The sequence below is a fragment of the Anoplopoma fimbria genome, chromosome 17 (assembly GCF_027596085.1).
Source record: "Anoplopoma fimbria isolate UVic2021 breed Golden Eagle Sablefish chromosome 17, Afim_UVic_2022, whole genome shotgun sequence".
Lineage (NCBI taxonomy): Eukaryota > Metazoa > Chordata > Actinopteri > Perciformes > Anoplopomatidae > Anoplopoma > Anoplopoma fimbria.
The window spans coordinates 15,076,439-15,100,388 of NC_072465.1; the positions used below are offsets into that span (position 1 = coordinate 15,076,439).

Here is a 23,950-nt window from a genome sequence, read left to right on the forward strand (position 1 = left end):
CATTTTATGTTATTGCAGCTGAGTTACATGTGATAATAGAAGATCTCACCTGCTTACACCTGAATTACAAACAAGTCATACAGGACTGCTTGTTTGATCTTCTCTCCAAGCCTCAAAAACTCGAGCTGCACTACTTTTTTAGTCCATTTAGTTTCACTGTGAGACACTATGGCACACGAGGTAGAGTGCTCGTCCCGCAACCACAAGGTTGGCGGTTTGAACCCCTCTTCAGCCAACATGCCGAGGTGTCCTTGAGCGAGACACCTAACCCCAAGTTGCTCCCCGGGCGCTTCTTAGCAGCCCACTGCTCCTCCGGGATGGGTCAAATGCAGAGATTTGTAATTTCCCCATTGTGGGACTAATAAAGGCTTAATTATTATTATTATTATTATTATTTGCAGAGAATAAGAAAATCTGTGTCGCTAATGTACTTATACGATAATTTAGTTGTCAAAAGCTGTCTTACTGTTCTCAACACTGTAACACTGGCCATCTGTTGTGCAGGACTTGTTGTTCCCTGACATGAACACATGCCCACTCGTCTCTCAGACTTCACACTTACTAATCAGTTGGAAAGAATAAACATGACGTTCAATAAACAGTTAGAAAAACAACAAAACATGTTCAATAAACAAACTGTATGTAGTGTTGAGAATTATGGAACAAGCTATGATGTGGGTGTTTTTTCTGTCAAATGATGTCCTGCAGACAAGACATTTAAGAAGTATACTTTTATCCTAATTAAATGTTTTTAGCCGAACTTAATCACAGGGAATTAGAAAACAGGTACGGAAAATGTAAAAAGAGCTGCTCTTTGTTTTCTCCCAAAGGTGTTTGTTAATAGACAGAGAATTATCTCACTAAGTTAAAGCTCTTACTTCCACAGCCAGGGTCAATTAATCACACAAGGAAATGTGAAACGAGAGGAGAAGACAGTTATTCTTATCACGACTCTCTACATAAACCCCATTAATCACAAATGATAAGTCTGGAAAGCAGATTATGGTTGACTATAAAATGGCTAAGATGCCTGGACAAACCACAGGAGAGACGGATATTTTTTATTTAAAGAAAAATCAATGGCAGTATAATTTGCTATGCTATTGTAAGCCACCAAAAATCCCCAGATCTAGCACGAATATAACTACGAGTAAATAGCGTGATATGTGTTTGATTCAACTGAATACTCATTGTTGATGCTTAATGACTTAGTGACTAAATAAATTTGAACACATCTCTAGAAAACTGATGAATCTGTGTCATCACAATGTCCAAACACTGCATTACAATCACTGGTGATTAACAACCCATAATTACAGACAATAATATAAGGAAAAACAACCTGTCTTTTTATTGATCCATAATTTCTCTATTGCCTCCCCCTAAATCGCCTAAGGTTGTTTTGGTTTGTTTGTATATCTATTATCCTGCCTGCTACACTCTTCACAGTGGTGGAGCTAAGTTAAGTGTGTGGTCTCTCTCTCTTCATGTACTATCTCTCTTATTCTGCTTTTGTATTGATTGTTGTTGCTGTGCAAAGTGAATGATTTTGTTCAGTGATCTCAAACAATGCTCAAAAAGTTATATCATGGCGCCCTCTGTCGATTAAGGAAAGCTGTACCCGGAAGTAGTAGCCAGTGAAAATGAATGGAAACACATGATCAAGATGAAACAAGTTGGCACGCACTACATTTCCTGTTTGGCCCTCTGGCTTTCAAAACAAAACCTACGTTTTTAAGACGTAAAGCTATGATAGTTTCAATAATTTCCATTATTATTTAAGCACCACGCCCACTTAATGAAGGTCATACAAACAACTGTGACAATTAGGAAATTAAATCAATAACTAGCATCTCTTACTTTACTGTAGCTGTAATTTGATCTTTGATTGTTCTGTTTTTTTTTGTCATGTAATTTTAAACTTGTGATACTGAACAATTTTCAAAAATACAAATATGTATTTCAATGGACACGATACACTGGAAGAGTTTACAGATATTTAGAGAAAAAAAAGAAAAAAAGAAAAAATGTTGATGTATGTGAATATTTTGACATAGTTTGTGCATACAGTTTTAATAATATTGTACAATAGACACTGTACACTCCTTTCACATTGAAGTATTTTTTGACATGTAGTCTGTGGAATCTTTTTATTTGTAGATATAACACTTTTATTCTGGAGGGTTTCCGCCGGAAGTCTTGTTGCTGATGAGTGAAAACGTGGTATTGTCGCCTCGTGTTTGACAGGTTGGTCCGACTCCAGTTAGCAAGTTTAATATAACTAACTCTTGTACTTTAACCATATGCTGCTACAGTTCACCCGGGGGCTCATAACATAAACACGTACCTTTATGTGGCATTGCCTTCTAATAAAAGCCTTTTCTGTGGCTAACGTTTTAGTCATAACAACTTTCTAGCTCCCTAAAGCTAACGTTAGCAAGCTAAGTTAACCGGTAACATTGCTCCCCCAGCTAAACGTTACAGGTTTATACCCTCTGTTTAATTAAAACGTATTCTATGCTAACGTATGACACATATTAATACTCAATATATCTTTATAACACGTTGCTCTCCTGCAAATGACTCATCATGCATGAGTATGGCAAAATATGCAGAATTAACAGTTTTAATACCCCCTCTCTCTCTCCAAGGGTTACATGTGAGCCTCTGAGCTTGGCACCAGCTGTCATTCATAACCTCCAGTTATACATCTGAGTCTGGTGAGGTGCAGCCTACAAATACAGCATGTCCTCCCAGGAAGGTATCACTGCAGAACCAGGCCCTACAACAGTGGGACCATCTACCTCCTCCTCCACTGAGAATGATGCCACCACCGGGGAGGTCATCACTGTCACCATTGGTGCGACTGTGCCTACAGGATTTGAGCACACTGCTGCAGAAGAGGTCAAGGAGAAAATTGGGGTTGATGCCCGAATCAGCAAAGACAGGGGTCGCATCTACTTTCCGATAACCACTGACAAGCTTTTTCAGGTAGGAAACTTGAAATCAATGTATGCCTTTTTCTTTCACGGTGTTTCTCACTGTCAATTGCATTATACGCATAGAAAACTTTGCCTTGATGCTGTAAACGTTGAAACACTGAGTTTAATTTTGCCAGGTGATAAAAGTCTTCATCTAAAATGTATCTGTCTCTCTGTCATTTCTTTGAATCTCTAGGCCCATCTTTTAAAGTCTGTGGACAACCTGTTTGTTGTGGTTGAGGAATATGATCATTACCAATTCAAAGAATCAAAGGTAACTTACGACCAGCATTATTCTGTTGTAGCTGATGTTTATCGTCAGGGGTAATGACAACTGTGTTTGTGCAGGAGGAGACATTGATGGAGATGCAGCAGCTCGCCTCCGAACTCCCCTGGACTAATGCCTTAGAGGTGTGGAAACTAAATGGCACCCTGAAAAAAAAGAAAGGTTACCGGAAAGGAGGAAATGGCACCAAAGGAAAATCTAATAGTGAGGCCACTGATCCAACTGTGGCTGACACTGAGCAGCAAGAGCTTCCTCAGGCGGCGTCTGCTGCTGAAAGCCAGACGAAGGCAGAGAGCACGTCTGACACGGAGACCAGCACACAGGACTCAGAAGAGGCAGAACCTGAGGCCAAACTCATCAAGTTTCGTGTGACTTGCAACAGGGCTGGTGATAAACACAGCTTTTCCTCTAATGAGGCAGCCAGAGACTTTGGTGGAGCTGTGCAAGAATTCTTCCAGTGGAAAGCAGACATGACAAAGTTTGACATAGAGGTAGGCATGCTTGCTCGGACTGGACTGAAGCAAATTGAATACCATCACACTGGCCAAGACAAGCACTGATTATCCGGATGGATTTGCGAGGCATAAGCTAATGTTTTGATTAACAACTTGGGTAACAAAAGAAAAAATAACAACTCTGTTGAGTAACATTTTCCGAGAACAAGTTGAATAATGCATTGGTGTTCTCACATTGTCTACATGTTTTATCAAAGCCCTTTCATTCTTGGTAGCAGTTGCCAGTTCTGTGTAACTCGACTACAAAAAAGCAGTTTGTTTACAGACTAAATTTAATTTTAGTGCCTATTCTGGTTGAGCTGATATTTAAATGTCTGTTTGGATAGATATAGAAATAGTTAGTAAATTCAACATGTTTGCTTTTTGCTCGCATGTTCCAGTTTACTAAATAGACAAGAATATTAGGCTGCTAAGTAACACTTGATCCAACATCAAAATAGTTGGTGATTCATTTTTTGATGATCATTTCAGCTCCATAGAATACAAAAAATGTATGAGTGGTTAAATTGATTATTGCTTTGTAATCATGCATTGTATGTTCATTAACTGCAGGTGTTACTAAACATACACAATGTAGAGGTGGTGATCGGCATTGCACTCACAGAAGAGAGTCTTCACAGGAGGAACATCAGTCACTTTGGACCCACCACTCTGCGGTCTACCTTGTGTTATGGCATGCTCAGGTAATTCTACATCGCTGTTTAAGCTCTGTTTTTGAACGTTTCAGGGAGTTATTAAGGTTAAAGTTAAGCTTTTGTTAATATGTATATCATTTAAATAAGGTATTATTCTAAATTGCTAATTGCTAAAATGAGTCCATTTGATAATAAAACCAAAATACAGCAAGACTCGCCACCAATTACAGCAGATCTCAATGTGTTTGCTCACATTCACACGAATAGACACACATAAAGAGAATGGTGCAAAAAGACAAATATAAGCGGCACACAAACTTAATTTACATCAGCAGGAAAGTGAATAATGATCCATAACTTGTCCAATACAAATTGATCAGTTAACTAGGTCCTTTTCTTAAGACTTATGCGAAGCAAAATTGGCCAAATGACGTAGAGAATAATAGGATCAGTACATTAATATTGATACTAGGTAAGAAATTGGTGCGGCAGTACAACAATCCTTCCATCTGATAGCCCTGACTTTATACAAGCCGATTCAACACCATCATACTTGCCAAGAACAACCTCTTCTCTGGAGAAAAAATTGCAAGTCATGCCTTACTGTTTATTTTAGGGTGTAACAAAATACTCTAGACAATCAACATCACTGCTAAGCAATTTCTTCATAGAAATTAGAACATAAATAAACAAGTTAAAATGCATTGTTTTATTTTTCTGATTTAAAACACCAATTTCTCCATAAAAATTTAGTACGCCTTACACACAGAGGTGATGATCTGTGCACCTTTCTGTTGAGTAGAGGGTTGAAAATGATAGGTAGTTAGACTACTGAAAATGAGGTGCACCCACAGATTAAATACAGTTTTGGAACTTTTTCTGGTTCAGGTAATATTTGGATTTGTTTGTTTTGGGCATGGTTAGTATATTAGTGCCAGTACATGCCAGATTTATATGAATACATTTAGATAAAGCATGGAGAGTAGCACTTGTGGTCAATTTAAGTCCACATTACAAGAGGATGACAGGTTGAATGAGAGAGAATAGTTGGCAAAGATTGTTGGCCATGTTTAGTGCCAAATTACCATAGAGGGAGGACGATTTATGCTTTGTACAACAGAAATAACTAGCCAAGATACATATGAGTCATTACTTTAATAGTCCATTAACACACATGCAAATAGTGTGGTATCTGTTTGAAGTTGAATATGCAAAGCAGGCACAATTAAGCCTTTATTATTAGTCCCACAATGGGGAAATTCAGTTCTCTGCATTTGACCCATCCCGGAGGAGCAGTGGGCTGCAATGAAGCGCCCGGGGAGCAATTTTGGGGTTAGGTGTCTCGCTCAAGGACACCTCAGCGAACCACCGACCTTGTGGTTGCGGGTCAAGCACTCTACCTCATGTGCCAGAGCCGCCCCAGAATAGGCCTAGCTACAGTTTTTTAGAGGTTCATTCAGTATATGAACAAAAGTGAATACTAATAATTGGTAATTAAACAGAAACTTAATCAAATGAAAACACCTATTGTGCACATTCCATATGAGTACAATGAGAGCAAAGAGATACAAATCATAACAATGTAATGCAGTGCTAACCAAAGTACTATAAATATTTGATGAAATTCAAGCATTTTAACATTTAGCAATTACTACAATTCTACAAGCGATGAATGCATTAGATACAAATAAGATTGTTGAGGGAGGATAGGTGCAGTTGGGATTATTGTGACATGTCATACGGAAGTACTTTTCAGTAATTCAACAACTTTATGAGAGTCGTGTCTAGCGTTCTGGAAGGTCAAAACTGTTTTTTGCTGCTGCGAATTGCGGTAGACTTGCTGGCCAAGACTGTATATTTCTCACTTTTAAATAAAAGACAGTGCAATCCAGTAAAATCAGTCTTTAAATATAGTGTTAAGACAGCATGAAAAGTGAGTAGAAATGTATCCTTGATGTAAATCGGCATGGGAAGTGCTCAAATAAATCTAATTTAGTTATTCTGTCTCATTAGAGCAGCAGGCTGTTTTGGGCATCGACGGAAAAGAACAGCAGATCTGGTGGATGCTACATATTGACATGAATAAAATGAGTCCATTTGATAATAAATGCATGTTGCACTGGTGATGAACTGTATACATACTCTTTTGTCTGTTGACAGGCTTTGTCAACCTCAGACATCAGATATAATACTGGATCCGATGTGTGGGACTGGAGCTATACCATTAGAGGTGAGACATAACTGCTCTACCTGGACTACAATATTGCTTAGATTAAAAAAAAGTCTTGAAAAATTAAACCCCTCTCCAATAACCTTGTAATTTTTCCACATTCTCAAGTATACAGTGTCAAAGGCCCATGCACGTCACACTGAAAAACACATCATTACACTGCACCACAATGCACCACAGCCACTGATCAAGTCTTCTGATGACCCACATTCAATTAATTTCATGAGCTAACAACAGACTGAAGACTTCAACTATCAAATGATCAGAAAGTGTATTGATAAATATTCACTTTTTCTTGTATTTTTTTCAAAAGAATGTGTATTATGCTTTTCTTCACCAGGGGGCCATTGAATTTAACAGTTCATTCTACATTGCCGGTGACAACCATGACATGGCAGTTAACCGCACAGTAAATAATGTATGTCACATACAGAAACGGAGGGCAGACAAAGGCAGGTGAGTCTGCACAGCTGGACATCTCATGAGGAGGTAGTTTTAATATACATTTGTGCATAGTTGATTGTCATAATAATTAAAATCCTTTTTGGCTCATTTCAAACAGTGCTTCTGGATTGCCCATTGACACAGTACGTTGGGATCTTTGCAATTTACCCATGAGGACCGGCTCTGTCGACATTGTAATCACTGACATGCCCTTTGGGAAGAGGTACCATAATAACAGTGGTGTGCAGTACATGGTTTAACAATGGATTTATCTTTCATCACTTTCACCCCAGCTATGAGTTTAAATCTTTCCATTGTTTTCTTGAAGAATGGGCTCAAGGAAGAACAACTGGGACCTGTACCCCTCCTGTCTGAGAGAAATGGCCCGTGTGTGCACACCGGGCACAGGGAAGGCTGTCTTGTTGACTCAGGACAAGAAGTGCTTTGCAAAGGTAACCGTATACTCATGCAGATAACAGGGTTTCCAACATTGCTGAAAAACTTTAAAAGCAAATAATATTCCATTACACGAGAACTTTCAAATAAATCACATGGCAAGTCCTGTCCTGCCAACAACTTCCTGATAATCATTGGAGCTGTTGATCGTTTAATCTACATGTTAATTCGTAATGTACGCCTGTTGGCAGTCTCTGCATGCAGCACACTAAGTACAATACATTGCGCCCTCTGATGCTACGCTGTTTGCGTTGATCAGACGCATTTCTTTATAAAGTAAGACAATACACAATTAAAATACCATGTTCCACCCAAAACAATTTTGTTTTTATCTCCACCCTTGTGTTATGAGTGGTTCTGCTTTCTCCACACCTCAGTGAGCTTGAGATGGAGGCGTGTCAAGGTAACAAATAAATAGTACACCTTGTGTCCAAGAATAAAAGCTGTTGTCATGACATTCTACCTAAAAATAATACATTTAAACTAGCTTGCTTTTTTAAAAGTTCCTAGCCAGTTGTGGACATCTTTTAAGCTTCACTAACTGGCTGATCACGGTCGCTGTTTCCCAATCTGTACATCTCTGCAGTAATCCATGCCTGTGATTTAGTAAATTATTAACTGAGAGTTATCGGAACCTGTCAAAAAAATAATTAAAAAGAAGTGCATTGAGACCACTCTACCTGTCAACAATATACTGTATGCACATCTCAGGTAGTTGGAGTTTTTGTTCGATAACCAGTCATGTCTCATGAGACTGAACATCTGTTCTTTAAACATTATGACACATACCGATATGGCATTTTAGTAAAGTAAGCTGTCCAGTGTATTATGTCATTAATGGCTCTTATCGTTTATTTATTTGGCCATGCTAGAAGCTCTCAAAGGCTTTTTTCAGGCAGGATGACGATAAACAGGTCGAATGTTTATCATGCTCACTATCTTTGTTTAGCATGTTAGCCTGCTTACATTTATTACTTTGCACTTAACACCGTACAGTTGAGTCTGATGGAAATGTTGAGAGCATTTGGTTGTAAAACCAAAAGTATTGGGCAAATTATAATTTTGACCAGATGGTGGCGTTGGAAGTAGGAGTCAGAGGATTACAAAAGTCCTTCTTCATTTGGTATTTCAAAAAATAATGGCAATCCATCTAATACAGTAACTTGGTTGTTTTTTTATGCATTAACAAATAACCGTACACTTTTGAAAGAATTTCACAAAGAGCTGAGTAAAATGTTAAATCAGATTAAGAAAGTGTGCTATGAAAATGTTGGACCTCCAAATGGGGTCATAGGTCGCAAAATGTTAGTCAATGATGTGTTTACTGTTGTCTCTGTGGTATACTTTCACAGACTTGGTCAAACTCAAATAAAGGATAATATTATATAGTAACATGGCGTTCTATTGTAAAGTGAAAAGGGCCAGTGTTGGTTTTATTTTCTTCTACCACTATCAGTTGTGATCATTTGTGAGTTTTTTTATGTTTATGCAGCTCCCCATCAAGTTTAAACATCCTAACGTGACCTATACTTAAAAGCTCATGTGTAGAATCAGTTTACCCTCTCTAAATAAACTCTAAATAATTCCCCCCACAGTTTGAATGATGCAGGTTTAACTCTGAGTCATGGAGAAAGACTTTAACCAGCTGTATTTTTCCAAGCTTATAGAGTTCTGGTTTTACACAAAACAAATGTCTCATTTGTCAGTTTGCTCTCATGAAATTTATGTCGTCTCCAGGCAATCTCGAGGATGGGAGGACTGTGGAAGAGGCTGCATACTGTTTGGGTCAATGTCGGGGGTTTACATGCTGGAGTCTACCTCCTCAAGCGGACCAGTGCCGTGTTTGGCCAAACTCCGGAGGATGTCTATGAATCAAGAGGAACAGTTAAGGCTCAAGGGGAAGAGAAGGGCGACAAGGAGCTCTCTTAATTCACATCCTGCGTTTAAGTTCTGAGTTTATATTTGAGGCCATGTAGGATCAACATTATTTATATTCTCTTTAACAATTCACTTTTTTTTTTAAAATTCATTCAGGTTCTCTGGTTGAGCTTGCCAAGCAGTTTTTGTGAATCCGTTTTTGTATACCTCATTTTGGTTTAATGTGATGATGGCTAACTGGAAATAGAAAAAATATTTTCATGTTCAGCAGCAGTTTAGTAGTCATATTGCTTTTCAAAAACTTGCTAAAAAATGTTCACTGCAATCCTCAGACCCGCTGCATCCATTTTACATGAACTGCACATTGCCATATTGTTCTGATTAATAAAGATTCAAACAAAATGTCACTTGATGTAAATACTCATCATATCATACAAGTTGTTTGACAGTGACACATTTACAACAAAGAAGGTACAGGGAGGGGTACTTTATTATTTTCATCATCATTATTATTAGTATTATTATTATTATCATTATGTGTTACGATTACTATTATTCTATATTTGACCGGCTGGAGAAGACAGTAGGTGAAAGCCACGCAGAATGAGCCCCTCCCCTTCCTTTCTTTAAGGCCTACATGTGAGCCAGCACATCTGTAGAAGCTGTGTTTTTCCTTCAGTCCTCCATATCTGACGTGCTGACATGAACACCCAACAGGATGGAACACGTAATGATAATATCATTTCATATTAAGTCCAAAAGGGAAGTACCAGTATTTGTAAGTAACAGTAATAGATAACCTACTTCCCTGAGCCTTTCAATTGAAGATTGCCCAACCCTAAACAACTAAGGGATATTCCCAAACTGAGAAAATACAGTACAACTCTTAGCAGTTCTTGTCATAACTAATCAAAGCAAGAAACTCGCATGAAACTATTAAACAAAGTTTGAATTTGATATATTTGATTCGGGTATTGATAGTAAGAAAAAACTATAACAAGGGATAACAATGTCATAGTTTAAATGTATATGCTGTAATAAGTATTAATAGCCTATTATTGATCGATAGTTTGAGCACTAACATTTTTCATAGGCAGATATAAGTGCGGATACTTCCCCATCATCTGAAAACAAAAGGACAATGCTAATATAGATTTATTTATATATTTTCTAGGTCAGCACCTACATATTCTGGCATAGGAACAAATAGCCCTACGAGTAGCTGAGCGGCTCGTCCCACATGGGTTAAGGGGAATTCAATTGGTATATTTTTATTTCCTTGCGGCAATCAAAGTCACCAGGCATGACTTGCATGAGAACACGCAACACACCGCAGACGCGTTAGTGAGACAAGCAGTCTACAGATGTTATGACAGATGAGATGTGACGACACACACTGGCGTAACTGTGCTCATAAAAAGCCATGTGAGAGCCGAGGGGACTTCATTGACTGCGCCGAGAGGAACGTAAACACCGAAGATGATCTGGACCCTTTTTCTGCTCGGGCAAGCTGTCCTGCTTTATTTTATTCTCACACACAGATCGAGGTGAGCTACTGTTTCATTCACTTGTATTGATCTGCCATCTGTACATATTGTAAATACAGTAGTATTTGCCACAAGAAGGAACTCTGCGTAAATACTCCGTTTGACACTGAATCTGTTGGGCTTTCTTGTAATATCTTCACTATTTTTTCTTGTAATATCTATATCGTGCTGTCAATTGAGAAGTAAATTCGTGGGTCTTTTAAAATCCATTCGAGGCTATGGCTAGGGGGTGTAACGCTTATAATAACATTGTGGTGAACCCATTTATTGTATTAGTTTAGCAGGTTGTTCATTCTCCAGAGGAATGTGGTTAGACTACAACAGTGCTTAAGTGTCTCTTTTGTAATGAGTTATGTTTTTGTCTGAGGTCATTTCAATTCCAATGATCTCCAATTCCAATTTGAGGTAGATAATAGAGGTAAAGGTTTGAGCCACTTACAAATTACAATGAAGAATCAGATTTTTTACTTAACTAACTTTTTGTGTTGTTGACCTTTACCTCTATACTAATAATCTCATGATAAAAGTCCAATGAGCAAGAATCACTGTCTATTTAGTTGTGTCCCCACCTTTAAAACCGGTCAAACTGATGAGCATCTTAAAAATAGCAACTATTTGAAAATTCACAATCAGTTTAACTTTTCTTGTGTGTTTTTTTCTTTATCTTTCTTTCTTTTTCTTAGATCCAAGAGCGATCCTCCTCTAGATAAAGGAGTTATCCCATGGTTAGGCCATGCACTTGAGTTTGGAAAAGATGCTTCCAAGTTCTTAAACCGGATGAAGCAGAAACACGGTGACATTTTCACAGTGAGTAGAAAAAAACCTAAAGATGATGCACGTTCATTGGTCTCCTCAGTGGATACTTAAATGTTCATTTATTATCAGCACTTTTTAGGGCTTCATATTAGTGTAAAAGTTCAGATTCAAAGTCTTTAAACTGCTCAGAAAAGAAAGATGGAAATTTACAATTCCCTGACAAACTACCGCCACTGAAGAAGATTATGTGATAGATAGATCAGCTACCAAATGCACTTGTAAGTCAGATTGTTATGTCAACAGCTGTTTCCAAAGTCAAGAATTAATCTTATGAGTATGATTTTATGATGATATATTATTATCTTCATAATTATCGAAAGCTTTGTAGTCAGTTATAATGCTTAATTTAAAGGAGAAAAGTGAAGTCATGGGCAGTGAATTTAAAATCAGACTTTTCTGCTTGTTTTTATTTTATGAATCTAATCTGGAAGAGTTTAAACCTGACTCTCCAAATGCTACTGTAGAAGATTAAATAATATGTTGTTATTCATGTAACAGGATCTACTATAATTCTTGATTTATCCTGAAACAATATATCAAGTTTGATATGAGTGGTGTTATCAATTTATTTTTCCAAGAAATGTGATACCGAGTTTTGTATTCATTAAAGAGTAAACTAATATTGCATTTAAACAGAAATCAAATAAACTGGGGTGAATATGGTCTGCTTATAAACTGACAACATAGTTAAGATATAAGACACATAACATTAATTAAAACAAAATATTGTAGTATAGTATAACTGTGTTTACAGCATATCATAAAACAGTTAAGCACTCAGAAATGGATGCAGAAAGAGTTATAGCTGTTTATATCTCATACATTTCTCACTTTTGCACCGATGATGTACAGGTGCGTGCTGCTGGACGTTATGTGACGGTGCTGCTGGATCCGCACTCGTACGACACAGTCATCAATGACTCCGACTCCCTGGACTTTACCCGCTATGCACAGGTGCTCATGGAGAGGATCTTCAACCTGCGGCTCCCACATCACCAGCCGGCTAAAGCCAAAGCGATGATGAAGAAGTATGCCCTTATTAGTTTATACTCCAAACTGAAAGCATGTTTCATTTCATGTAAATGTAAAAGCGAAAATTGTTAGTGGGGATCCTCCCACTCGAGTCTCATGACTAGTACCGCTGTGGATATTTTTGAAAAAAACCCTTTCTATTTTGGGAAATCTATTGTTAGCGCTTCTTGTATTGTTATTGCACAGACACCTGCTGTAATGAGATACTGGCAGATATCAAAGAACGGAGGGAAATGCCACACACATCTTAAGGTTTAAATGGTCAACTTCCGGGAACAGTGCCTTCTTCAGATTGCATTTCAGTGATATGGGTGCAGCTTTCCCCACCTTTCTTTGCTCAGCATGCTACAACTTCACCCAAATTTGCTTAAAATAAAACCTAAGTTATGTTACCTCAGGGAACACAAGGGATCAAAGCCAACAAATAGCTTTGATAATGTGTTTATGTCAACAGTGTGACATGATTTACAGGATCCCCTTTAATGGTACAGCACTTAACCTATTCTTACCTCGTCACCGCAACGTTTTGTGTTTGCAGGCATTTCCTGGGAGTGAATTTTGCCGCCCTGAACACCACCATGAGCAGACACCTGCAGGCCTCGCTGAAAGCCGAGATGCCTCAGAACCAGAAAAACTGGAAAGAGGAGGGACTGTTCAACTTTTCTTACAGCTTACTCTTCAAGTACGAATGTCCTCACCTCCCACACACAAAGACACACACACACACACACACACACACACACACACACACACACACACACACACACACACACACACACACACACACACACACACACACACACACACACACACACACACACACACACACACACTCACTCCTAAACAGCATGTCAAAAGCTTTCAGCTCTGTTTGTAAACACAGAAAGAGAAATGTAGGCCGACTCCACTCTTACACACAAATGTTCTAGGTCACCTTCAAGGTCGAACATTTCTTTCAGATGTTTCAGATGTGAATCAGAAATGTAGCGGTCTTTCATGTTATGAGATATCATCAGCAAACAAAGGATAGAGTAGATATCTGGAATGTGAAACAGTACATGGGGGTAATGTTTCCTGTGACATGGTGACATCCATCATAAGGAGATGCTGCACCTTGTGTGGGCCAGTGGAAAAATACCAGTTGAAAGGGTGTCTCTTGTTCGCTTTCAAATGAGAAAAGCTGTGTGGGCTGGTTATCTTTCCATCAATGCTTAAAAAATCTCCTTTCTCTGCAGGGCGGGGTACCTGACGCTGTTTGGAGGAGAACAGAACAACAACCGCACTGACCCCTCGAGTGTCTATGAAGAGTACAAGAAGTTTGATGGTCTCTTAACCAAAATGGCGAGGGGCACACTGAAGCCAGGTAGTGATGCTGAAAACAACACTCACAATTAATCACTTCAAAACTTCATGGCCTGGCTGATATTCTTCCTGAGTTGATCAGAAGATTGAGTCAGGCAGCCTGCAGTTATTTGAAAGCACTGTGACGTAATGAATTACAAAACATGTGTGTCTGTGTCTGCTGCACATCATGCGTAGATTTGGATCATCACCATTACAAGCAAAGAGTCAGGGGAAGACGTAATGTGTGTTTGTCACTATTTACATTTGTAACCAACGTACTTTGACATCATCAGTGGATGTTCACTAAGATTTGTTTTGCAGTTGCCATGGCAAGTTTATTTACTCAGTTGCTAACATAGTGTCTCAGAGCTTTTTTTTTTTTACTTTTTTTCACGACTCACAATTCCTCATCAAAGTCCTCTACAGTCTGTGTTCTATCTTGTACTAGTAACTCCCTGCATACACGTTATTTCCCTCAGGCCTCATCTTTCTTTTTGTGCTGCATCATTATTTGGAATTGTTCCACCCATACTACACAGGAAATTTGACAATTTACAATAGTATTGCACTCCTCCTCCAGTTCTGCTTGTCAAACCTAAAAAAACAATGTTCCTCTCCCACCTCTTATGCACAGTAATATCTGTTTATGTGTATGGGCTCTGGTTCACAGTGAGTAGGAGGTTATGTTTTGCCTTTGATTCACTCATTCACTAACTCTGTGATGTTTATCTGTATGACAGAGGAGAAGAGGTCAGCCCAGAGTGTTCGGCAGAGGCTGTGGGAGCTTCTGGCTCCAGCCGGTCTGACTGAGGACTCGGAGTCGAGCCCTTGGCTTCACGACTACAGGCGGCTGCTGCAGGAGGAGGGGGCCGATGAAGAGACGCAGAAGAAAGCTGTACTGATGCAACTTTGGGCCACGCAGGTCAGTTAAACGTCAGAAGAAGTATTCTGTGTGCGCAAAGCAATATTTCAGTTGACGTCAACCTCTAGAGATCAGGAAAGATGTCCTCTTAGCTGAACTTTATGCCTCTGTGTCTCTGTGGTGTCCACAGTGTGGTGAAGTGACCAAGTAGATTTACTCAAGTACTATACTTAAGCACAGTTTGAGATATTTTACATGACTACTTCAATTTTATGCTACTTTATACTTCTTCACTACATTTAAGATGGAAAATATTGTACTTTTTACTCCATTACTTTAACATGACAGCCTCATTTACTAGGTACTTTGCAGATGGAGATTTTAACCAAAGCAAAATGACATGTTTATCAAATAAAAAAAAACATTGTTAAAGATTAAAACCAGTTAGGCTCAACTCTTTTGAAGTGTGGCCTTTAACCAAAAACAAAAACATGTAGTTGGTGCCCCAATCTAGTCTTGGGTGTCAAGGAGAAACATTTCCTCTTTAAAAATCTCAAATGGTTTCATTTAAATAACAGTTTAATGCCCAACGAGGTAGAATTACATAATGTTACACAAATAACTGCAAAGATTAGAGATCTTCTGTTTTCATCTCAGGACCCAACAGATTAATCTTGTGAGCCTTAATTAAACTACCTATCATTATAAAAAATGATTTCCAACTTGAACAGCCACAACCGTAAAATGCTTATACATTTACATCAGTATTAACATCCAATAATTTAATATCTCATATCGCCATTTTTCTCCAGAATAAGTACTTTTACTTTTGATACTTTAAGTACATTTTACTGATGATACTTTTGTTCTTTAACTTAAATAAGATCTTGAATGTAGGGATTTTACTTGTACTGGGGTTATTTGACTTTGTGGTGTTGGTACCTTTATTTCAGAGTACTTCTTCCACCACTGTGCAGTACGCTTACTTAGCACATGAGTGTGCTGTTCACTTCTGCTCTCACAGCAGTTATTCTGCCTTTGATTGGAAAAACCATTAAAGGGCTTCAGGAACAAAAGTTAGACGATGTGATGAAACAGAATGTCTTGAGACTTCGTTTTAATAGTGATGGACTTCATAGGGCTGAATCTTGCGTCAAAATGAGAGAAATTGCAACTTAAATGATATTTTTCACTGTTACTACATTACACACAATTTAAAGTGTTTCTCCTGAGATGGATTTGAGCTGGTCTTGACTTCTTACTCACACAGTCTTGCCTATAGCCTGCTGGAGGGGTTTACTGCATCAAAAACATTAATCAGATGTTGACTTCAACATTTGACTTACGCTGCAGACTGCTTACTCATCCTTTTTTTTTGCACTTGTCACCGTGGTTTATTTGATTTGATTACAAGTGTTGAGTCATAACTTTTCATTGTCACGGAGTCACTATTTTTCTAAAACTTTAGTGAGAGCATTTATAATAATAATAATAATAATAATAACTTATAATAACACCTTTTCAAAACAAGGTTTGCAAAGTGCTTCGACAGACAAGCCAGCAAAACAGTGCAATAGAAGAAACATTAAGAACAATCGTTAGGATAAAACTAAACAAAGAAACAAAATGAAATAACAAGTGACAATCAAATAAACGAACAAAATAAATAAAATCAAGTGAAATAGGTAAAATATAGTAAACGAATATAAGATAAAATACTAAGACCAAATGAAAACGAAACATTAAAACGACGACATCACATAAAAGCCATTCTGTAAAAATGTGTTTTAAGAAGTTTTAAACTTCCATTCCATGACATGTATTGTCATGGCATACAGAGGATTTCTTGGACAGCTATTGCAGTTATGACTAACAGTTTTGTAATCACAGTCAATATAGGATTAGGTTTAAACAGTGAAATATATTAAGAAGCTCTCTGACACTCAGATCTGTGATACATCTGCCAAAAGTTTGGATGTCTTCTTCTTGTGATGCATGTTTTACAAGTTATATCATCAGCAGTGTTTATGTAATTTGAAGGAAGCATTAATTACACTTTGTGGTGCATTAGCAGTGACTCAAGAGGCAATTGTATGGTAATATATTCACTGTGCTAAAGTTCCACAGTGTGCACTATTACTGGCAGACACTATTACTGGCAGACACTATTACTGGCAGACAGCGCCACAGTTGGCTGAAAAACTAAATATCTTCATAGCTTGACCTGCCTTTGGTAGTAGACAGATGGTAGGGGACCTCAGGTTTCCAATGGCTCTCCTTATTAAGTAAACCATTACCGCACTGAGCTTTGACAGTAGTGAGACTATCCAGAGCATGGCACCTCTCAACCTAGACACATTAAAGGAAGCTGTTCTTTTTTTTATTTCCCAGCACTTAAGATTCATTAGACCTTTTTATTTAATTGAAGTTAACTTTTATTGAAATGTGTGCTTTGTTGCAACTCGAACAAGGGATGGATGTGAGTACTATGGCTGTCATCTGATGTTTTATTTGCTTTAAACAAATAACCACCTGCTCCGTCACTATGCAACACCAGAGTGAGAGAAACAACCCTATCATAGTCTTCATGTGAGTCTCTGTTTGTTTTCAGGGTAATGTTGGTCCTGCTGCATTTTGGCTCTTGGGCTACTTATTGACAAATCCTGACGCTCTGACAGCAGTGAAAAGGGAGTTCAGCGGGATCTCACCAATGGAAACCTCAGAGACCTCATCCCTGGACAGACCAATGGCCACACCTGTGTTTGGTAAGGGCCTTATCCCAACTTTTGTAAACAGAGAAACATGTATTGGTAGTACTGCAGGTTGGTTCTGTTGTTGGTAAGATAGGGTAGAAACTAAAGTTTTGATTCACATTCCAAGAAATCTTGAATAAAACACATTATGTACATATATAGTGCAAAGCAAGTATAGAAATATTGCAAATGAGGGCAAAAAGCTGTTGCTCTTTTGCTGTTAATAACAACATTTCTTTCTGCCCAACCCCAGATAGCGCCTTGGAAGAGACACTTAGACTCACTGCTGCTCCCTTCATTACCAGAGAGGTAGTGCAGGAAAAGACCCTCCACATGGCTGATGGCCAAAAGTACCAGCTACGGAAAGGAGACAGGGTGTGTTTGTTCCCCTTCAACAGCCCTCAAATGGACCCTGAGATTCACCACGAGCCACAGGTTTGTCCTGTCTTCTTAAAAAAAAACCTCCCTGTGCTGCCAGCAGGAGTAGTAGTAATTGTCTTTGGGACTAGTTGGAGGCAGACTTAAGTGTAAGAAGCGTAGGTGTTTATCTAAGGTGCAATTGACGCCTACACAAAGCTGACCCTGTGTTGCCCGGAGGTCAAACCCAGTTGACCATTGAGGGATTAGCTGAGCATGGGAACAGAAACACAGCTAATAGGCGTGGGAAGGAAATTGCAGTTATAGGCTGCATTAAGAAACCATTGTCCGCTAAAATTTAGGCAAACAAACAGACATTGGACTGTTTGATTAAGCTATTTTTACTTCAATAAATGTGTCTTTTCTAATTGCTTGCATCTCTAAATGTGTTTCCATTCTAGAAATACAAGTATGATCGGTTCCTGAATCAAGATGGATCAGTGAAGGGAGATTTTTACAAAGGGGGGAGGCGGCTGAAATATTACACCATGCCATGGGGCGCAGGGACCAACGGCTGTGTGGGAAAGCAGTTTGCCATCAACACAATCAGACAGTGAGTGTCCTAGAAGAAGTTCATTGTGTAACTTTACAATCCGTTAAGACCTCAAAATGTTTTTTGTCACCCTGAATTTCCGCTTGAATTTTTCTAATTTCATGTTTCATCTGTGTTTACTCTCCAGGTTTGTTTACATGGTGTTGACTAACTATGATTTGGAGCTGTGTGACCTAAATGCTCAGATGCCGGAGGTGAATTCCAGTCGTTATGGATTTGGGATGCTACAACCGGAGGGGGACTTACTTGTCCGATACAAACCTAGGAATACAAACTAGTACTTTAAAGACAAGCAAATACAAATATTAGTTATGCACATTTCAACCCATGCACATTGTTTATAGTGTCAATATTACCTTTGTACTTTTGTATTGTATATTTTTATTACATAGTTTATAGTTATTTTTTTATTTATCAATAAATGTAAATAATACATTGTGTACAATATTGTGTTGTCAAATTTATTTTTGGGTAAAACTATTGGTGAGTCCCTTACAGTCATATAAAAGTTTGTGCCGCCCCCAACATTATTATTTTGTGGTAAAAACTTCAGCTTTAGAGGATGGTTTTGTATGTTAAATAGAGAGCATGAGCGTAATGAGGGGACTGTCTGTACTGTAAACAGAGCCGGCCCCACATCTGTCACACTGACACATGCCTGCTGTTTGCATAGTGAAGCTGAGTGGAAAGTTTAGATTTATATGTTGTTTGGAAAGCCACTAATCACCAACGAGCAGGGGCCGATTGACATTGTACCACAGATTGTAAGGTACAGTGCAGGTTTGCAGAGTAACAACAAAGAACATGCTCTTATTTCTATTCATATTTTATATCTTGTTTAAGAATGAAAAACATGGAAAAAGTAAGGGCACAATCATGGACAAAATCAGCCACATTAAATGCAGCTTCAATTTAATTGTGTTCAGCCATTTTGTGCGGATCAACTAGTAAATTTCCCGCTAAGCCTGAATTTGTGCCACTTGGGTGTTTCTCTGCCAAGACTGATTATACTATTGCACCGACTTATATCAGATATTGTAGTCAGATATTGTAGTATAGTTGTTGCTTTTCAGTTTAGTAGAAATGTATATGCTACCATCCAAGGAAGAATAAGATCATTCTGATAATCTTACGAAGCCTTAGTCTACAGTAGTTCTGTCTCTAATAGGCTAGATCTGTGGCCCATGAGGATATATGGTGTATTTAGTGGCCTTACTTGAGGGTGCTTGTATACTTTTGACTACTTTAGTACTGTATTTGGTTTTATTCTATTGGTTTCTCTTCTTTTAATGTTGAACTTTTTTTAACTACTTTATTATTCAAACTATACTTGCAGAGGGACTACGGGTGGAAAATAGCAATTTGTCTTGTTATATAGAAGGTTAATGTTCTTTTTCGTTGTCCCTGTTCAAAAAAAAAAAAAGTAATATTATAATGGTCAATAATATATTTTTAAAATGTCTACAATAATCCTCATAGGATTACAGTTTATTATGGATATATAGTACCTTATTTAAATTATTTTGAGTTCCTAATATTGTTTGTTGGCCTATTACACTGCTCCACAAAGCAGAAACACCATGTAGATGCACTGAGCTGTGGCTCACTGGCTCTGTGAGGGTTAAACTCACACAGGCTGCAGCCGCTGGAGGAGCCTGAGTGAAATCAGCCCCCTGCAGGATCCCGTTCACAGTCACAGGCGCCGGCCAGCACTCACTCACACTGTTAGCAGGTAGAGGAGAGGTACCGAGAGTATTCCTGGCTACTCTAAAGAGTCTACTTGTTGAATCGGCTCAGAACGGCTGGACAAAGCGGACTGGACACGGTGATAGACATGTATCTTTTCCAACATGTCGCCTCGTAGCTCATGATGCCTCCACCAGCTCCCAGCAGAGCACCGGACACCTGCACGGCCATAGCAAGTTTTTACGCGTTTACTCTTGAAATGTTGCTGATGTCCGTCCATGAGGTGAATCGGGATAAGCGGAAGACACGTAGGTATCATTATGTCTTTATTGTGTTCATGTCAGGTTTAATTGTAAAGGCTATAGCCCACTTGGTTTCACTTTGATATTGTATGTCATATCTCTATTTGGCGTAGCTGACCACCATCACAATATTTACTTTTTTGACTACCAGCTCATGTAGGTATTGCTTTATTCATATCTCTCCAAAGTGCAGTTGTTTTTGCATGACTCAGATATGCGCGAAATAATGCCGTTATTATGGCATGTTTGCCCAGTTAACTTTAAAACTGCTAAAAAAATTTGTCCGGTCTCATGGGTTGATATAATGTATTATGGGCTGTATATCAAACTTGATTATCGGTGTTGATATAAGTCAATTTTAATATAGAGAACAGTTGAGCAACACATTCACATGAGTAGTTCCCAATTACGCCGCCTTTGGATCGGGATCGATCGTTGTCCCGTACCGAGCTGAGACGTTTCAGCACCACAGTCGGCGGACAGCGACAGACAGCGGTCTGTAGAGTGACAGACAGGTGTTTCAGCACCGGACAGCGCTCACAAGTGGAGTCCCGTTTATTATTGTCCCGTCTCTCCACCCCCCCACCGCCACCCTTGTCAGCAAGAAAAGCGGCTATGCCTCTCAAAGCTGATTAAAATATTTATTTGGTTCTCTGATGAGTGGATAAACCACCTGCCATTGTTACTGTAGGACATCATCACTGGCTGTTGAACAGCGTTTCAATTATGTTTTTTTTTTCTTTTATTACAGCCAAAAGAAGAAACGAGGGAGGACCCTGATGCGGTCATCTACAGGAAAATGTCTTCTTAATCCGCCAGATTTTATCTTCCAGTCTTTTCATGTGACCGGGTAACTTGAGTGAAGATGATCAAAACGGGGTCTCAGTCGGCCACCTCGCTGCCACCGGATACCTTGGACATCATCCGCAACAAGACCCACACCCGCCGAGTCAGACTCAACGTCGGGGGCCTTCTCCACGAAGTCCTGTGGAGGACGCTGGACAGGCTTCCCCGCACAAGACTGGGCAAATTGAGGGACTGCAACACCCACGACTCGATCTTGGAGATATGCGACGACTACAGCTTGGATGAAAGCGAGTACTTTTTCGACAGACACCCAGGCGCATTCACCTCCATCCTGAACTTTTACCGCACCGGGAAGTTGCACATGATGGAGGAAATGTGCGCCCTCTCGTTCAGTCAAGAGCTGGACTTCTGGGGCATCGACGAGATCTACCTGGAGTCCTGCTGCCAGGCCAGGTACCACCAGAAAAAGGAGCAGATGAACGAGGAGCTGAAGAGAGAGGCGGAGAACATGAAAGAGATGGTCGGAGAGGAGTTTACAACCACATGTTGTTCCGAGAAGAGGAAGAAGCTCTGGGACCTCTTGGAAAAACCAAGCTCATCATTTGCTGCTAAGGTAATGTCCTACACAGCCACCCCGAGAGAGCATAGCACTGACATACAACCAACAGTTCAATATTACTTAGGTTTTTAATAAAGATTTATCCATCACAAAGTGGCAAAGTTGCTGAGTAGAGTTTGGTCCTAATTAAAAGGGTGTAAATTTAGAAAAATAGTTTGAGACAAAATGAGAAAAGGTGCAACATGAGAATTGAGTTCAACATCCAGAGGCTCTTTGAGACTGGTTTGATCTGATGTCTGACTTTCTTTAAATCCTTTCCAGTGCTTTTAATCTGTCACTTTGAGCAGCTGGAGTTCAGGAGAGAGGTACAGAGAGAAATAGATGTTGTTGTACTCAGAGGTGAACGTCAAAGCTGTCAGCAAACTTTCGCCTATTCATCTGTTTGTATTCAAGAATAGTATAACTTTGAAAACTGCTACTCCACTTAAATCAATAATCCTAACGAGGTGTACTATCCTGAAAAGAAAAGGCGCTTTTTTTTACTGGCAAGTCAATTAAAAGTCTTTTTTTGATGGTGAAAACATGACAGCCTTCATTGACTCCCTTTATTGGTTTCAGTCAGATATATGTTCCTGAACCAGTATGGCCTGCATGCTGGTCTCCTTGGGTAATTATTGAACGTTTGTTTGTTATTGGAATCAGAGAGGATGACAAAATTACTCTTATTATAAAAGTTTAATCCATAGCACGACTGCAAGAGGCTCTCCTGCTCAGAATATATATTTTTAAACTCTCATTCAACATTAACCCGTTTCCAGTCCAGTATTCAATCATCCAGTTCATTAAAACACTCCACGAACAAGTGTACTTTGCTTTACTGGATCAATGATGTCATGTCATGTTAACAGTATTTTAAGTGAACTGACTGAAAGATGTGACTGGGTCACTATTCAATCAAAAATGTTAAATAAGTACCTGATTGTATTTTACCAATACAACAACTGATTGTGGGAATCTGCAGATTTAGGGATGTTGCCCTTTTCAGTCCCTCTACATTTACCAGAGAGAGTAATGAACAATCACCAAATGATGTGCTGCATTTCCAGCGAGCATGACAAACTTAAATTTAGATCTTGATTAAATTAAGAACACTTTCACCATGTGTCGTTGGTGTATCAATTTAAACATGTATGCACAGAAATATGTAAGATATCATGGTCAAGTCATTACTCAAAAACATTTCAAACACCTATTCGACCGCGTTCCTGCATAATTTATTCAGCTCATCTATTGAATCTCTGACCTTGAATTACTGAAGCCTAATTATTTCTTCATTTTTAAATATTCAATCGCATTGCTTAAGGACATGCTACATTTATTACACTAGGCTCCTCAGTTCTCTCAGTAACCACACAGACAAAGCATCTTCAAACACCAGGTCCTTTGGTATTAATGCCAGCCATGTCCCCTAAAAATGATGTCCTCATACAACAAATACTGCATTGGGAATGACATTTGAGGAAACTTATTTTGTAATGTATTATGTTTGCTTGTGATGTATCACAAATAAGTTTCAAATGAGTGCGCGGAAGTCCACTAAGGAAGGAGTTCCTGGTGGTGGATGTGTCAAAAAACACAGAACTTTCACCAAAAACACTACTGTAAATGTACCATGTGAACCAAGTACTTTTGCTTTGTTGGTTTTGTCTCAATTTCATAGTCATTTTAAGACAAAATGAGGATTTATACAAAATCTAGGCAAGTAACTTTTTTGTGTTTTTGGTTTAAATGTATCCTGTGATTAAAACTGTTTAAAACTGCAACCAAGATAACAAGTTTCCCCCAAA

At 38.8% G+C, this 23,950-nt stretch overlaps 3 protein-coding genes across 4 annotated transcripts in view; all 3 read left to right on the forward strand.

Annotated features, from left to right (window-relative positions):
• The first annotated feature begins 2,183 nt into the window (after window positions 1-2,183).
• thumpd3 (THUMP domain containing 3) lies at window positions 2,184-9,564 on the forward strand. Of its 2 annotated transcripts, none has more exons than XM_054617274.1 (10): window positions 2,184-2,247; window positions 2,652-2,991; window positions 3,178-3,255; window positions 3,330-3,758; window positions 4,335-4,465; window positions 6,578-6,647; window positions 6,988-7,103; window positions 7,210-7,314; window positions 7,420-7,543; window positions 9,285-9,564. In XM_054617274.1, exons 2-10 carry the CDS (start codon window positions 2,746-2,748, stop codon window positions 9,474-9,476), a joined length of 1,491 nt encoding a protein of 496 aa, XP_054473249.1. In that variant the 5' UTR covers window positions 2,184-2,247; window positions 2,652-2,745; the 3' UTR covers window positions 9,477-9,564. The 2 variants fall into 2 exon arrangements, with proteins under 2 accessions (XP_054473249.1, XP_054473250.1); XM_054617275.1 differs by lacking the exon at window positions 2,184-2,247 and adding an exon at window positions 2,337-2,484.
• A 1,317-nt stretch (window positions 9,565-10,881) lies between these two features.
• Window positions 10,882-19,052, forward strand: LOC129105930 (prostacyclin synthase-like). The gene is made up of 10 exons (XM_054617206.1): window positions 10,882-10,972; window positions 11,656-11,779; window positions 12,641-12,816; window positions 13,359-13,502; window positions 14,056-14,183; window positions 14,905-15,086; window positions 17,638-17,791; window positions 18,033-18,214; window positions 18,598-18,749; window positions 18,877-19,052. Exons 1-10 carry the CDS (start codon window positions 10,905-10,907, stop codon window positions 19,025-19,027), a joined length of 1,461 nt encoding a protein of 486 aa, XP_054473181.1. The 5' UTR covers window positions 10,882-10,904; the 3' UTR covers window positions 19,028-19,052.
• A 2,535-nt stretch (window positions 19,053-21,587) lies between these two features.
• The window catches only part of LOC129106268 (potassium voltage-gated channel subfamily B member 1-like), a 30,896-nt gene continuing 28,533 nt past the window's right edge, over window positions 21,588-23,950 (forward strand). The window contains exon 1 of the mRNA XM_054617650.1: window positions 21,588-22,157. Within this exon, the coding sequence (XP_054473625.1) occupies window positions 21,603-22,157 (555 nt within the window). The 5' untranslated portion in view covers window positions 21,588-21,602. The remainder of the gene's footprint in view (window positions 22,158-23,950) is intronic.

Excerpts from the sequence above, each read along its gene's own strand:
- thumpd3 (XM_054617274.1), top strand. The coding sequence starts at position 2,746 with ATGTCCTCCCAGGAAGGTATCACTGCAGAACCAGGCCCTACAACAGTG. Across the intron at positions 2,992-3,177 it reads CCACTGACAAGCTTTTTCAG|GCCCATCTTTTAAAGTCTGT; the intron begins GTAGGAAACTTG and ends TTGAATCTCTAG. Across the intron at positions 6,648-6,987 it reads CTGGAGCTATACCATTAGAG|GGGGCCATTGAATTTAACAG; the intron begins GTGAGACATAAC and ends TTTCTTCACCAG.
- LOC129105930 (XM_054617206.1), top strand. The coding sequence starts at position 10,905 with ATGATCTGGACCCTTTTTCTGCTCGGGCAAGCTGTCCTGCTTTATTTT. Across the intron at positions 17,792-18,032 it reads AATGGCCACACCTGTGTTTG|ATAGCGCCTTGGAAGAGACA; the intron begins GTAAGGGCCTTA and ends GCCCAACCCCAG. Across the intron at positions 18,215-18,597 it reads AGATTCACCACGAGCCACAG|AAATACAAGTATGATCGGTT; the intron begins GTTTGTCCTGTC and ends TTTCCATTCTAG.